At 36.3% G+C, this 12,315-nt stretch overlaps 1 protein-coding gene across 1 annotated transcript in view; it reads left to right on the top strand.

Moving 5' to 3' along the window:
- Positions 1 to 12,315, top strand: part of CORIN (corin, serine peptidase) — a 121,405-nt gene that overhangs the window by 96,253 nt on the left and 12,837 nt on the right. Inside the window, 2 exon segments of the mRNA XM_062493637.1 lie at positions 605 to 715; positions 1,406 to 1,535. Of these exon segments, the coding sequence (XP_062349621.1) occupies positions 605 to 715; positions 1,406 to 1,535 (241 nt within the window).

Below are 12,315 nucleotides of genomic sequence, written 5' to 3'. Positions count from 1 at the left end.
GGGAGGTTGCTGGGGGAAAACTAAAAGTCATTTGCAAAGGGAAACTCTTGATTCCCACACTGAACAGACTCTGGAAATCCATATGTAAGGATACCATGTCTATCAGTACAGCAGTTCTCTGCCTTTAAAGTGGAGATATAAATTTACAATTTTCAAAAGCAAAGGCAAATTAAAAAATTAATATGTAATTGCTGTGGATGAGAGGAAATAGATATTCATTGTAATCTTTTCTAAAACCATCATGAACGAAACAAATTTGAATCAGTTAGCTAAAAGCACGGAGCAATATTTTCTCTTACAGCTTCTGAGGGGCTTAGGCAGGTTTCATATAACAAGACCACAAATGATACTAAGTAATCACAGATCTTGCATTTCTAGACACTCTCCCTTCCCTCTGAATTGCAATGCCCTCTGCCTCTGCTATGGCACCAACCACCTTCTGCATCAGTGGCATTCATGCTGAATTTCATTGCAAATCTGTTACACTTTTTCCATAAATCTGATCTGTACCTATCTTCACCCCTCCCTCTCAGTTTTTTATCTCAATGTGAATTTCATTTTAATCATGTCTGTCTCAGGAGGAAGCATGTTTTTTTCTTTGCAGCATTTTGTGGAGAGAGTGAACTTGAATGTGCCAACCATGAATGTGTGCCACGAGAACTCTGGTGTGATGGGCAGTCAGACTGTAGTGACAGCTCAGATGAATGGGACTGTGGTAAGTTTCTGCTGTGGAGTGCCTCAGAGTGGTGTTTGGGTGATGGTAGTAATCACTGGTGATTTAATTGTGGGGGAGAGGTGCTCCTTCTTTTAGCAAACAGAAGACTGGGGTGAGGTTGGGAAAGCATGCAAGGAAGTGAGCAAAAGAGATAGCAAAAGCTCAGTGTGCAAAGAGATAAGAAAAGTGATACAGCAAGAAAATGCTCAAATGTGTGTCATGTGGAAAGTATTGTGAATAGAGGACAGATTAAAAAGATCTTGAAAGTTGGAAGGACCTTTTGAGAATCTTTTTTTGCACGTGATAAAAGCAGTTCCTGAACTTTCATATACAGATTAAGAAGAAAAAATGATGATGGTCTTTCTATCTAGATTATCTAAGTAGATTAAGGCTATAAAAATTAAGGCTGTCAGCAACCCATGTGAATATGTGCTGGGGAATTAGAAGTATTTGGGTTTATTCTTACCCTCTTGATGCCTTCGCTGTTCAGTGTCTCATGCTGTTCACTCTTAGCAAGGTTCTGATAACTACACTTGCCTTGGTTTTAAATTGCATAGCTATTCAGTATGCAAAGGTAGGAAATGTGCCAGCAACTTGGAAGAATCTTGAATGTAGTTGTATGTTTTCAATTTTCCATCTATAAAGCTATTTGAAATAATACTGAAGTTTTCTTCCTTTTTTTCTTTGCAGTTACACTGTCTAACAACACAAATTCCTTGATGCTCCTGACTGTTCACAGGTCAGCTGCTGATAACCATGTTTGTGCTGATGAGTGGCAAGAAAACTTAAGCCAACTGGCCTGCAATCAGATGGGTTTAGGGTAAGGTCAGTAGTTTGTAGCTTTGATGAATTTCTTAGGACAATTGGAGTGCTGGAGTTAGATGTGAACTATCATTGATCACTGCAGTGTTAGACCTAGTGTGGAAAGGGTTCACGGAGAAAAGAGGTAACAAAATTTTGTGAACTATGGCAGGAACAGACTTTCACGAAGCTCTAGACACTTTCACCACTTTATAAAAATTGCATGATTGCTATTAAAAGAATATTTTGAAAAGATAATGGCGTTTTGCCAGGTCTCAGTACTTGAACTTATAGTTATTGCTGGGGCTCAGAATTGTTTGGCAATGTAATACTCTGTTTCTTCCTAAAGAATTAAAGCAAACGTAGGAAATACAGAAAATACCATCTTCCTTTATTTGCATTCTGCAATAAATACTATAAGTTAGACAAGTGGATGTATTTAACTTGGGCATCTCTGAACAAGGAAATTGTTAAAGAGAGGGTTTCTGTGTGGAACTCAGAAAAGGAAATAGCCTCTAAGTGTCTTATTGCATGCACAGTAAATTGTGGAATAATTGATGTAAAATGCAATTGTTGGATAACAAACAAGTTCAGCTGCTCTGATGTTCACAGCTGTCTCTTACTAGGAAGAGGCAAATCTGGTGGTATATAAGGCTATCTTTTGCCAGTGTCTGTTCCCCAAACTGAATTAAGAAGTGTTTTTTCTGTTAGCTTTTCACCACTGCACATACTGACATGCATGTTCTTTGTACCTTTCTCAAAGTACACAGGAGGATAAAGACCCTGGGTTAGGGAGTCTGCACTTCAAGTACTCTCTACAGTACTGCACTGCAGGAATACTTGACATCCATTCTAACAGATGTCCTGAATTGAACACCACCTGTAAATGACTGCCTGCCATTCTAACACACAACAATTTTATACTCCTCTACCTAGTTTAGTGTATCTAAATAATATTTGCTTTATCTTTATGCTTTAGCTTTATATAGCATCCTAATAAAGCTTTATAGAATCATAGAATATACTGAGCTGGAAGGGACCCATCAGTATCATTGAGTCCAACTCCTGGCCCTACACAGGGCACCCCAGCAATCACACCCTGTGCCTGAGAGCATTCTCCAAATGCTTCTTGTGCTCAGACAGGCTTGCTGCTCTGACCACTACACTGGGGAGCCTGTTCCAGTGCCCAAACTTCTCTGGGTGAAAAACCTTTCCCTGTTACCTAACCTAAACCTCCCCTGATGCTTCATACCATTCCCTTGAGTCCTGTTGCTGGGCACAGGATTGAAGAGATCAGTGTCTGCCCTTCTGCTTACCCTCCTGAGGTAAACAAGTGACCTCAGACACCCCTCATACAGCCTCCCTTCCAGTCCCTTCGCCATCCTTATGGCCATCTTTTGGATGCTGTCTAATAGTTTAATGTCTTTCTTGTACTGTGGCACCCAAAACTGCACACAATATTCAAGGTGAGGCTGCCCCAGTGCAGAGCAGAGGAGGACAATCCCTTCTCTTGCCAGGATGGTGATGGGTTGGCTCTCCTGGCTGTCAGGGCACTGCTGGCTCATGTTCACCTTGCCATTGGTCCTAACATAAAATTTGCTTCTCCTCCCCATAATGCTTGCTGCTGGGAAAATGGAAAGGTATTAAACTATAACAACACCTGTGATTCCCTCCTTTTTTCAGCCTTTTTTCAAGGCTGAAATCAGCATGAGTAGAAACCTACACCTTCCTGCTTCTTCACTGATGCTTGCTAACAAGTCTTACCGATCCTACACTTTTAGGAAACGTTAGAGACAAAAATTATTCTTAAATCTCAGTGGTCCATTTTCTAACAGATTGACACATTCTACAAATCAATTTTTCTACAAGATCTTTTTAGTAGTGACCGGTAATTGTGTCAAGGGCAGTGGGAAATTGAAATCTGAAGTCTTCAGTTTGACTGAAGTTAACTTCGGTTTGACTCCAATACTAATTTCTAATTCCTTCTTGCAGTACTTCAGGAAACCAGACTAGTGTTTGTCTTTCCTTTCTTAATGCCTGATTCTGTCAATCACCTGAAGCCTGATTTTCTTAGCTATTCTCCAAGTTTTTGTGGAGTGGCACTGCCAAAAAAAGACAGTAAATTAGCTGTGAAAAGCCATAAGAAAAACAAAGATTATAATGTGTTACCAGAACTGATTTCCAAAAGGAGTAAAATGAGTATAGTTATTTAATTCTTTTGTTGACATTGCATAGGCATTCAGTGAAAATGTCACAGAGGGTAATGTTTTCTATATGGTGAAATGGAAGACTGAATAACTGTAATTTCATGCCACTGTGAAATCTGATCTGAACTTCATCTCTTGGCATTTATGTCCTGTATATGTTATTTAATTGATTTATAACAAGAATGGCTGAATGTGAGCTGAGCATTGGCTTTTTTAACAAGCTCTTTCTACTCACCATTGAGGATGCAGGTAAATTAGACTGTATATTGCACCTAACTCAAATAATGATAGAACTTCTCCTTTTTACATTAAATATATATATATATAATGTTTTATGCAGTGCTTTTCTGCAAGTATTCCCAATGGGAACAACTTAATTTTCCTCCTTCAGAAAATTAAAGCTGTGAATATACAAATTCTGTCTACATTAGAGCACAATGCAGAACCACCCAGTTTTGTGTGTGTGTGCAGATTTATTTAATAATTACTTACAGCAACCCTTGATTTTGTTTTAATAGCTCTCTTGTTTATTCTTTGAGAAAAATAATGTATTTGAGATATCAAATTGAAGACTTATGAATGCCTTAGATCAGGCATTTGGAATTTTTGTTTTCTGTAATGCTCTGCAAACTATTTTTCATAATTGTCTGGTGCTTTGCCAAATAAAAACTCCCAATTGCTATATAATGTGGTAATGTTTAAAATACAAAGGCAACATCTTTCTAACAGCTTTTGGATATTTTAGTTATTTAAAAATAATATATATTTTAATAGTTTAGGCCAAATTAATCTGAAAAAAACAAATGAAGATAATTAAATGATAGTGGTTAAAAGTTAGATTAATTTAATGGATAGTGGTAACACATTTTACAGAATAGCAGTCTGTCTGGAATGTTTAAACCTTGAGTCTGAAGCAACATGAAAGTTAATTCTATTCTGCCATTTCACTAAATGCAAACAATTTTACTGGCTGTTTGCTAGTTCCAATTCCACAGACAGTGTGGTTTTCCAGTTTTTCATAGCAGAGCTCATGGAACGTGTTGTGTGATGCACAATGCAACATCACATAAAGCTGCAAGTTCCAAGCATTGTCTGAAAGGCTTTGGACAAATGATGGCTGGTGCTCAAGTTATGCAATATGCATTCTTAGCAGTTCTTATGCTTTCCTCAAGTACAAAAAATGTTAAATTTGTTTGTTTGTAATGTTAAGAGCATAATGGGAATGCTCAAGTCCTAGGTTTCACAGTTTACAACCAGATGGGACTATCATGTTGCCTAATCTGACTGCCTCTTTGTGTCGGGACATATACATTTATTCAGAGACTTCTGACTGAGTCTTAAATTTCATTACAGTAAATTTAGATGCACTTAGTTTTTCTCTGGCAGTTAGTTTTTCTGTTAAGACAGGCAGAGAACAGAACAGCAGTCAGTGTTACATCTGTCCTGATGTGTGCTAGAGACTATGCTGCTGAGGGTGGGCGTGCTGTGGAGGTTCAGAGCATGATGTTGGAAGAATGCATTTTGTTATGATGTTCAGTTGAAGAAACCCACTTTCATATACTTGGAAGTCCACATTCTTTGTTGATGAAATGGTGATCATAAAAGCATGGTCTGCTCAGCTCTGAAATTTGATAAAGGCTGTAGTGTTGTTCTGTCATTCTGCGAAAATATTCAGGAGCTTGTACTCAGCAGAGCACAGGGGAATTTTACTTCACCTGCTTATTCCGGTCTAGTAGAAGTGTGAAATCACAGCTGTCTTCCAATTTACTTGTTTTTAAAAATCTACTGTTATCTCTTTCTGTGAGTGCTGCTCCTTTTCTTGGAGGCTGCGTCACTGGTGGTCCACAGAAACCAGCAGCTCCTTTTCTTTTGTTTCCTCTGTTGTAGCATCTGCTGTGCCTGTATTTATGAAAGGGATGGGCAAGTCTGTTGTTGCTGCCTGGCCTTTTGTCTTTCCTGGTACTTTTTCACTCAATGTCTTTGGTATAAAGATCTTGAATATTTGACATCTGAGCAGTCAAGCTGCTGGATGAACAATATCTTGTTTTTATGTGATCTAATTGGGTTTTTTTATTACTCTATAACTATTTCTGCAAGACGAATAATGGAAGGTCAGCTTAATGTTTTATTTGCTTAGAGATCATTACAGAAACAATACCCAGAATATTTCTGTCACATCCATGTAATAAATTTGAACTTCTGAAATGAAACTTCATTTTCTCCAAGAATAAACATGACATTTAGTGAAACAAATTCCATGCCACAGAGGAAGTGTTTGAACTCATTAATTCAATCTAGATTTCTAGACCCATTCAATATAATGCAATATACTCTTAACCTACCTTGAATCTATTCATGTTTTCCATGGCCACAGTGTTCTATTAACCCTGTAGATGATGTAGAAAGACAGCAAATTTTTCACATTTTATTTAATTTTTTAAGAATGGCATCTAATAACTCATTAATGACATTTATTGAAAATAGAGCTGTGGTAGATGTAGAAGGGTGTTCTAGTAAATTGGAGCAATAATTAACCAAGGTTAAAATATATAGACTTTATTCAGTGTATTAGAGTTGTGCTAAATATCTTATAGATTATGTCCCATCTTTCATATACATATGTAGTTTAAAATATAATTATTTGGATAAAGCTGTTTTTGAAGAAATTGCAACCTTATAATTCCTGAAAAATTGTGATAATTTCCTCAAATAGTCATTAAGCGTGTTGTCAGTCCCCTCATATAACACTTTCTAGTTCCATGATTGGATTTTTTTAAATAGTGAAATGATAATTCTTATTAATAATTTTTTATCTCAAACATCCTTGGAGATGTCTGTATGTGCTTCTGGGTATTTGGCCATAGATGGCCATACTTGACCTTCAGAGGTCCCTTCCCAGCCCAACCATTCTGTGCTTGACTAAAAGAAAGTACATGAATACTACCAAACAAGGAAACGTTCTTATTCTAATGAATGATCACAAATCCTTTTTCAAACTATTTTATGCCGTGACTTGTACATTATAAACCTACTGCCCCCTGTTTGCTTTTTTTTTTTAATGCAGGGACTTCCAGATTCAAATTTACTCCATTTAACATTAAACAGATATTGAGTCTCTCCGCACTGAAAATTTATTCTGAAATCTGCAAGTTGAAGTGTTTTGTTGTTTGTTTTTTTTTTCTACTTATCAATTGAAACTGTTATAGTGTAGATTTAGACTAGACATAAGGAATAAACTTTTCACAATGAGGATGGTGAAACACTGGAACACGTTACCCAGAGGAATAGTACCCATCCCATTCCTGGAAATATTCAAGGTCAGGTTGGATGGGACTCTGAGAAACCTATTCTATAATTTACTGACATGACTAAAGACCTTGAGAGGGGCAAGGACTGCAAGAAACTCAGTGTCTTTTATCAGACAAGCTTCCAGGCAGATAGGTCTGCCTTCAGCTTTGCTCTTGGTGCTGAGTAATTCAGGAAAGTCTTATTTGACCTCCACACCCTCTCCTCAGCTCTTACCAAGTATCCTAATGAAAGATGTCCTCTGCATATAAACCCTGTATCATTAAATAGACAGGCATCCTTTCCAAGGTAACCTTAGCTCATGAAATGATGTCAGCATTCGCTTTAGATGTAAAAAGTAAACTAAAAAATTTAAAATTGCCTGTAAGACTATGGCTCTTAAGTTCTTTTAGAGATGAGAGAATGAGAAATTAGTAATAAAAGAATAAACGTGTTGCATGTCTTGGAAAAACAAGCATGAATTACACTATGGGAAGATTTCTTAGTGAATAATAGTTCTGTAAAGGGTGATGTCGAACAAAGAAACAAGTGAATTTTGTTCAAATTCAGTGAATAGTTTCATTACAGTGGAAAAAAGGTTGAAAAATCAACTTATTTGTTTCAAATCATTGAAATTAAACAACTAAAATTTTGTTTTAAAACATTTTTCTCTGAAATACATCCTTTGTATTTTTAAAATTAAAAGCTAATTGACTTTAAATGAAGGACTTTACATTTAATTTGAATTTAAGAAAATTAATTAAAGCTGGAAGTCCAGCTAAGAAAATCTAGATTTTATTTGAAGCTTTAACTCTAGATGGTCTCAATTGGTCTTTTAAGTTTAGATGCAAAATGGTATTTTATGGAAGTATCTTTATGAAACCTATAATTTACAGACTCGGAGAACAGAGTGTTGTGGTTTAATGCCAGCCAGCAGCTCAGCCCTGCACAGCAGCTTGCTCACTCCTCCTGGTGGGAGGGGGAAGACAATCCAGAGGAGTAGAAATAAGGAGGCTCATGAGTTGAGATAAAGAGGGTTTAATAGGTAAAGCAGAAGCCATGCACGCAAGCACAGCAAAACAAGGCATTCATTCACCACTTCCCATGGGCAGGCAGCTCTTAAACCATCTCCAGGAAAATGGGGTTTTCACCTTCACCTGTGACTTGGGAAGACAAATGCCATCACTCCAAACATCTCCCCCCAGCTTCCTTCTCCTTCCTCCCACTTTGCATACTGAGCCGTGTGATGTGGAATTTCCCTTTGGAGAGGTGGGGTCACCTGTCCTGGCTGTGGCCGCTGCTGAATCCTTGTGCATCCCCAGCCCCATCGCTGCTTGGGTGGGGTGAGAAGCACAAAAGGTTTTGACTCTGGGTAAGCAGGAACGAAAACAGCCCTCTATTATCAACACTGTTTTCAGCACAAATATGAAACACAACCCCATACTAGCTGTGAAGAAAATTAACTCAATACCAGCTAAAACCAGCTTGCAGAGATAAAGCAAGCAAGCTTTTTTTTTTTTTTTCTTTTTTTTCAGTATAGTTATGAGTTAACTCATTCTTCATAGGTTTGACTAGTTTATCAGCTAGGAGATAGGACTGAGGGATTTTGAAACCTGAAAGTATCACAGTGTTTACAAAAAAAAATATTAAGAATAATTTAATCATATGTGTTTATTTCTTCTATCAATGCAGTGAAAACTTTTAAATTTATTTTCTATGTTTCAATATGTTTTCACTTTAAAATTTCAGATATCTCTGATTTTAATGCTGTTAAAATCAAGATTTTGATCTTTTACTCCATATTCTATGGCATAGCTGTGGCTTTAAAGAATTCTGCTCAAGACAGGAAACATTTTAAACCAATATGTACATACAGGAAACAGATGCTGTTCCAGCTCTGAAATAGGCCTAATTTGTTTTAAATTAGTGCCCATATGCATGGAATCCATTGCCTTCTGGTCTAACTCAAGGCTTCCTTTCTCAAACCTGCTGTCACATGAGGCCTACAAGAATGGAATTAGAGAAACTAAACTGATGTGTGTCACTGTTACTTGGAAACAAGAACTAATCCAGTTTATGGATTATACTTTATTCTAAACATGCAATTTAATACATTTGAATGAGCTTTTCTGAATGGAATAGGGAGAATAAGGTATTGAAAACATTGCTGTACAGAAATATCTCAAATATGTTACAAACAGAATGATGAACTTCATAACCTAAAATTAGTCCCTGCCTTCCAGTTTGTTTTCTTTGTTTTTCATTGTAATTTAGTATACAAGTCATAATGCTTATTTTTCACTGTAGACTTTGACTGTTGTGCACAGTGATTAGCAGGTATCAGACTAGAATGCTCTGAAAAAATTTTATTTAATATTTCCATTGCGCAGCTCATCTAATGAAACGTTACTTTTCCCCACTGAGAGCACATTTCTAATGTAGAACACAAACTGAGTTCTCTTTTTCTCTCCTAATTCTAAAAGTTCCTCTCTTAAACACACATGAGCGAATCCATAGCTTGAAATTACATTTATTAAAGGAATATTCTAATTTTTAAGTTGAAATTGAATTATTAGTAAAATTTCAGTTAGAAATTCCAACTTAAGTGCTACTGCAAATTGAAATGTTTTGCCTGATTTTACAAGTAACTGATTTTACAGGTTATTAAATATTTTAATTGATCAAATTTTTTAATCAATTAAATTGATTAAAAATTTTTAAATTTATTAAATATCTTTTAATTGATTTATTTTAAAGGAAACTTTTAGATTAAAGGAGTTAGATATGTTAGAATTTTATGTACCCTGCGATGTTCATTAGATCTAGCAGAAATCTCTCTGTGAAGGATCAAGACTAACTTGGCTAAGGCACAAGCTATAGGGTGACCTGAACTAGAAAGTGAAATTCTAGAGAGTGAACATGTAGATTAAACCTACAAGAACTGGTGTAGAGCCGTAAGTGTCTGGAGAAAACCTAGGAATGTTATACAGGGGGGATTAAAAAAACCCAAACAAACCAAAAACCCCAAAACAAAATCACAAAGAAACCTTAGCAAGTCTTATTATGTTATTAGGATAGCAAAGACTTAAGAAGGAGGGTTAGAGTAAGAAATGAATGTGTAATTAATGGTAACGCTGCTCTTCAAAGTAGGTACTTTTGTGGAAATCATCTAAGAGCATTTAATATTTATGGCTCTGGTGGGTCTCCATTATGACTGACAGTAGTGGTAGCCATAGGTTTGAGAAGTTGTAGAGAATGGAGGAAACTGGTTAGCCATCTTTCATAAAAACGATAAAAGAATGAGATGTGAAGATTTACAAACTACTTGCCTAGCTTGAATTACCAAGAAATTACAGAATTATAGTGTCTTAATGACAGACAGAATATATTTATCAGTAACAAATCATATCAGAGTCCCTTTATTTATTCCTTGAAATACCAGAGACACTGTGGAAAAAAACTGTAGATGTAATGTACTTTTAAGTGTCACACTATGTGAAATGACTTGAAATAAGTGAGGAGCTATGAACAGAGATGAAATTATATGGGAATGTTGATGATTCATTGTCAAACCATAAAGATGTATTGGTGGGGGGCTAGACACATGCCGTTATGTCTGGGAGGATACAGTGATGCTGTGAATCATTCAGATGATAGAGTGGAGAGCAGGCCTGATAATTTCTCATTCAGCATCAAGCTGGGAGAATCTGAAAGCATTTTGAATGACAGAATTAGAATTTAATTTTTTTTTTACAGGCTGGTGAAATGACCTGAAATTAACTGAGAATGTTTACATGTAATCACTTTGTGGTGTTCAGTTTGTGTTAGATTTGGACTAAATGAGAATTGGTGAACAGAAATGACCAGAGACCTAGAAAGCATGGTCTGTGAAGAAATGTTGGAAACTCTGCTTGGTCAGTTAGGGGGAGGGGTTATAGGAGCCTTTAAATATGCAGATGGTTAGGAATAAACTGCTCTCCATTTCTGATGGAACAAAAAGGCAGAGCAATGAGCTTAAATAACAAGTAGGAAAATTTAGAGTAAACATTATTTTAAAAGTTGCTTGAATATATTGACTGGAAATGCTGAGGATTCTTCATAATTAGAGTTATGTACAAACAGGGGGCACAAAAATTTAGATATGATTGATCTTATTTTGAATTAGAGGAATGGATCAGGTTACCTCATAAGATTTTTTTTTTTTGGCTGAATTTCTGGGAGTTAACTTCTTAGTGAAAGAAAGTCTCATGGAGGACTTTTTTCATAGGTCTGAATCCCATTTCATTGTTGAAAGCAGTGCAGAGTACCTAATGAAAACTTGTGTGAAAGTCACACTTGTCTTATACCACTAAACTTGGTATTTCTGTCACCTCAAATGAGGAGAAAAGAGGAGAAAAAAAGTCATAAACCATTGCCATTTGTCATTCATCTATTGTAAACTTACTTTAATATGGATCTTTTCAGTCTTGGAGAAGCCCATAGGCTGAGACTACAGGAACCCAAAAATTTATTCACTGAATGTTATGTTTGAGCAGTTTGAGCTTAAAAGGCCTATTATAGATCTTCTGGTTATAAGGATTTACTGCAGATATTACACACATGAGAAAATTAAAATTTTATGGTCTGTTCTGAATTTTAGAACCACATGGGTTTTAAAATAATACTTGAGTATGCAAATAATTTCATCCAAATAGCACTATGAGATCTTATAAAGTCATGTGGTGCAAGTAGGATTTATTAATTTATTTTGAAAGGCTGGTGAAGCATCTGGTCAAATAATCACCACTCAAAAGGTGTGACTTATTGTTACGATGGTATGAATGCCTTAAATTTGCAGATATCATTAAACTTCCTGAAGTAATGTAGATATTTGAGATATCTACATACAGCTATTGGTTAGACTTGATGATCTTGGAGCTCTTTCAAACCTAATTATTTCTGTGATTCTGTGATTCAGTGACTGTTCTGTAATGTTAAAATATGGTCCAGTGTGTGGAAAGTCTGTTCTAGTAACTGTTGGCATTCTTTGAGATCCAGCTCTTTATCATAGGCTCTGGTCACTACAGTGTGTTTGTGCTGTGCAAAAGAATCATAAAATCCTCACTGTAACAAGCATCTGGAGAACACGTAGTCCTTCTGCCACTTGAAGCAGACCTGTTGCCAAATGGGATCAGGTCAAACACTGCTCTGTTTAGCCAAGTCTTGACAATTTTGATGGATAGGGCTCTCTGTTCCAGGGCTGCTTCACATTCCTAATGAAAAAGTATTTCCTTTTCATGTGCTGTGAGTCTCCAGAGCTGTAGGTCT

This window comes from Cinclus cinclus, chromosome 5, assembly GCF_963662255.1.
Source record: "Cinclus cinclus chromosome 5, bCinCin1.1, whole genome shotgun sequence".
In the NCBI taxonomy this organism is placed as follows: Eukaryota; Metazoa; Chordata; class Aves; order Passeriformes; family Cinclidae; genus Cinclus; species Cinclus cinclus.
Note: the sequence above shows the minus strand (reverse complement) of the source record. Positions and strands in the feature narration are given on the sequence as shown.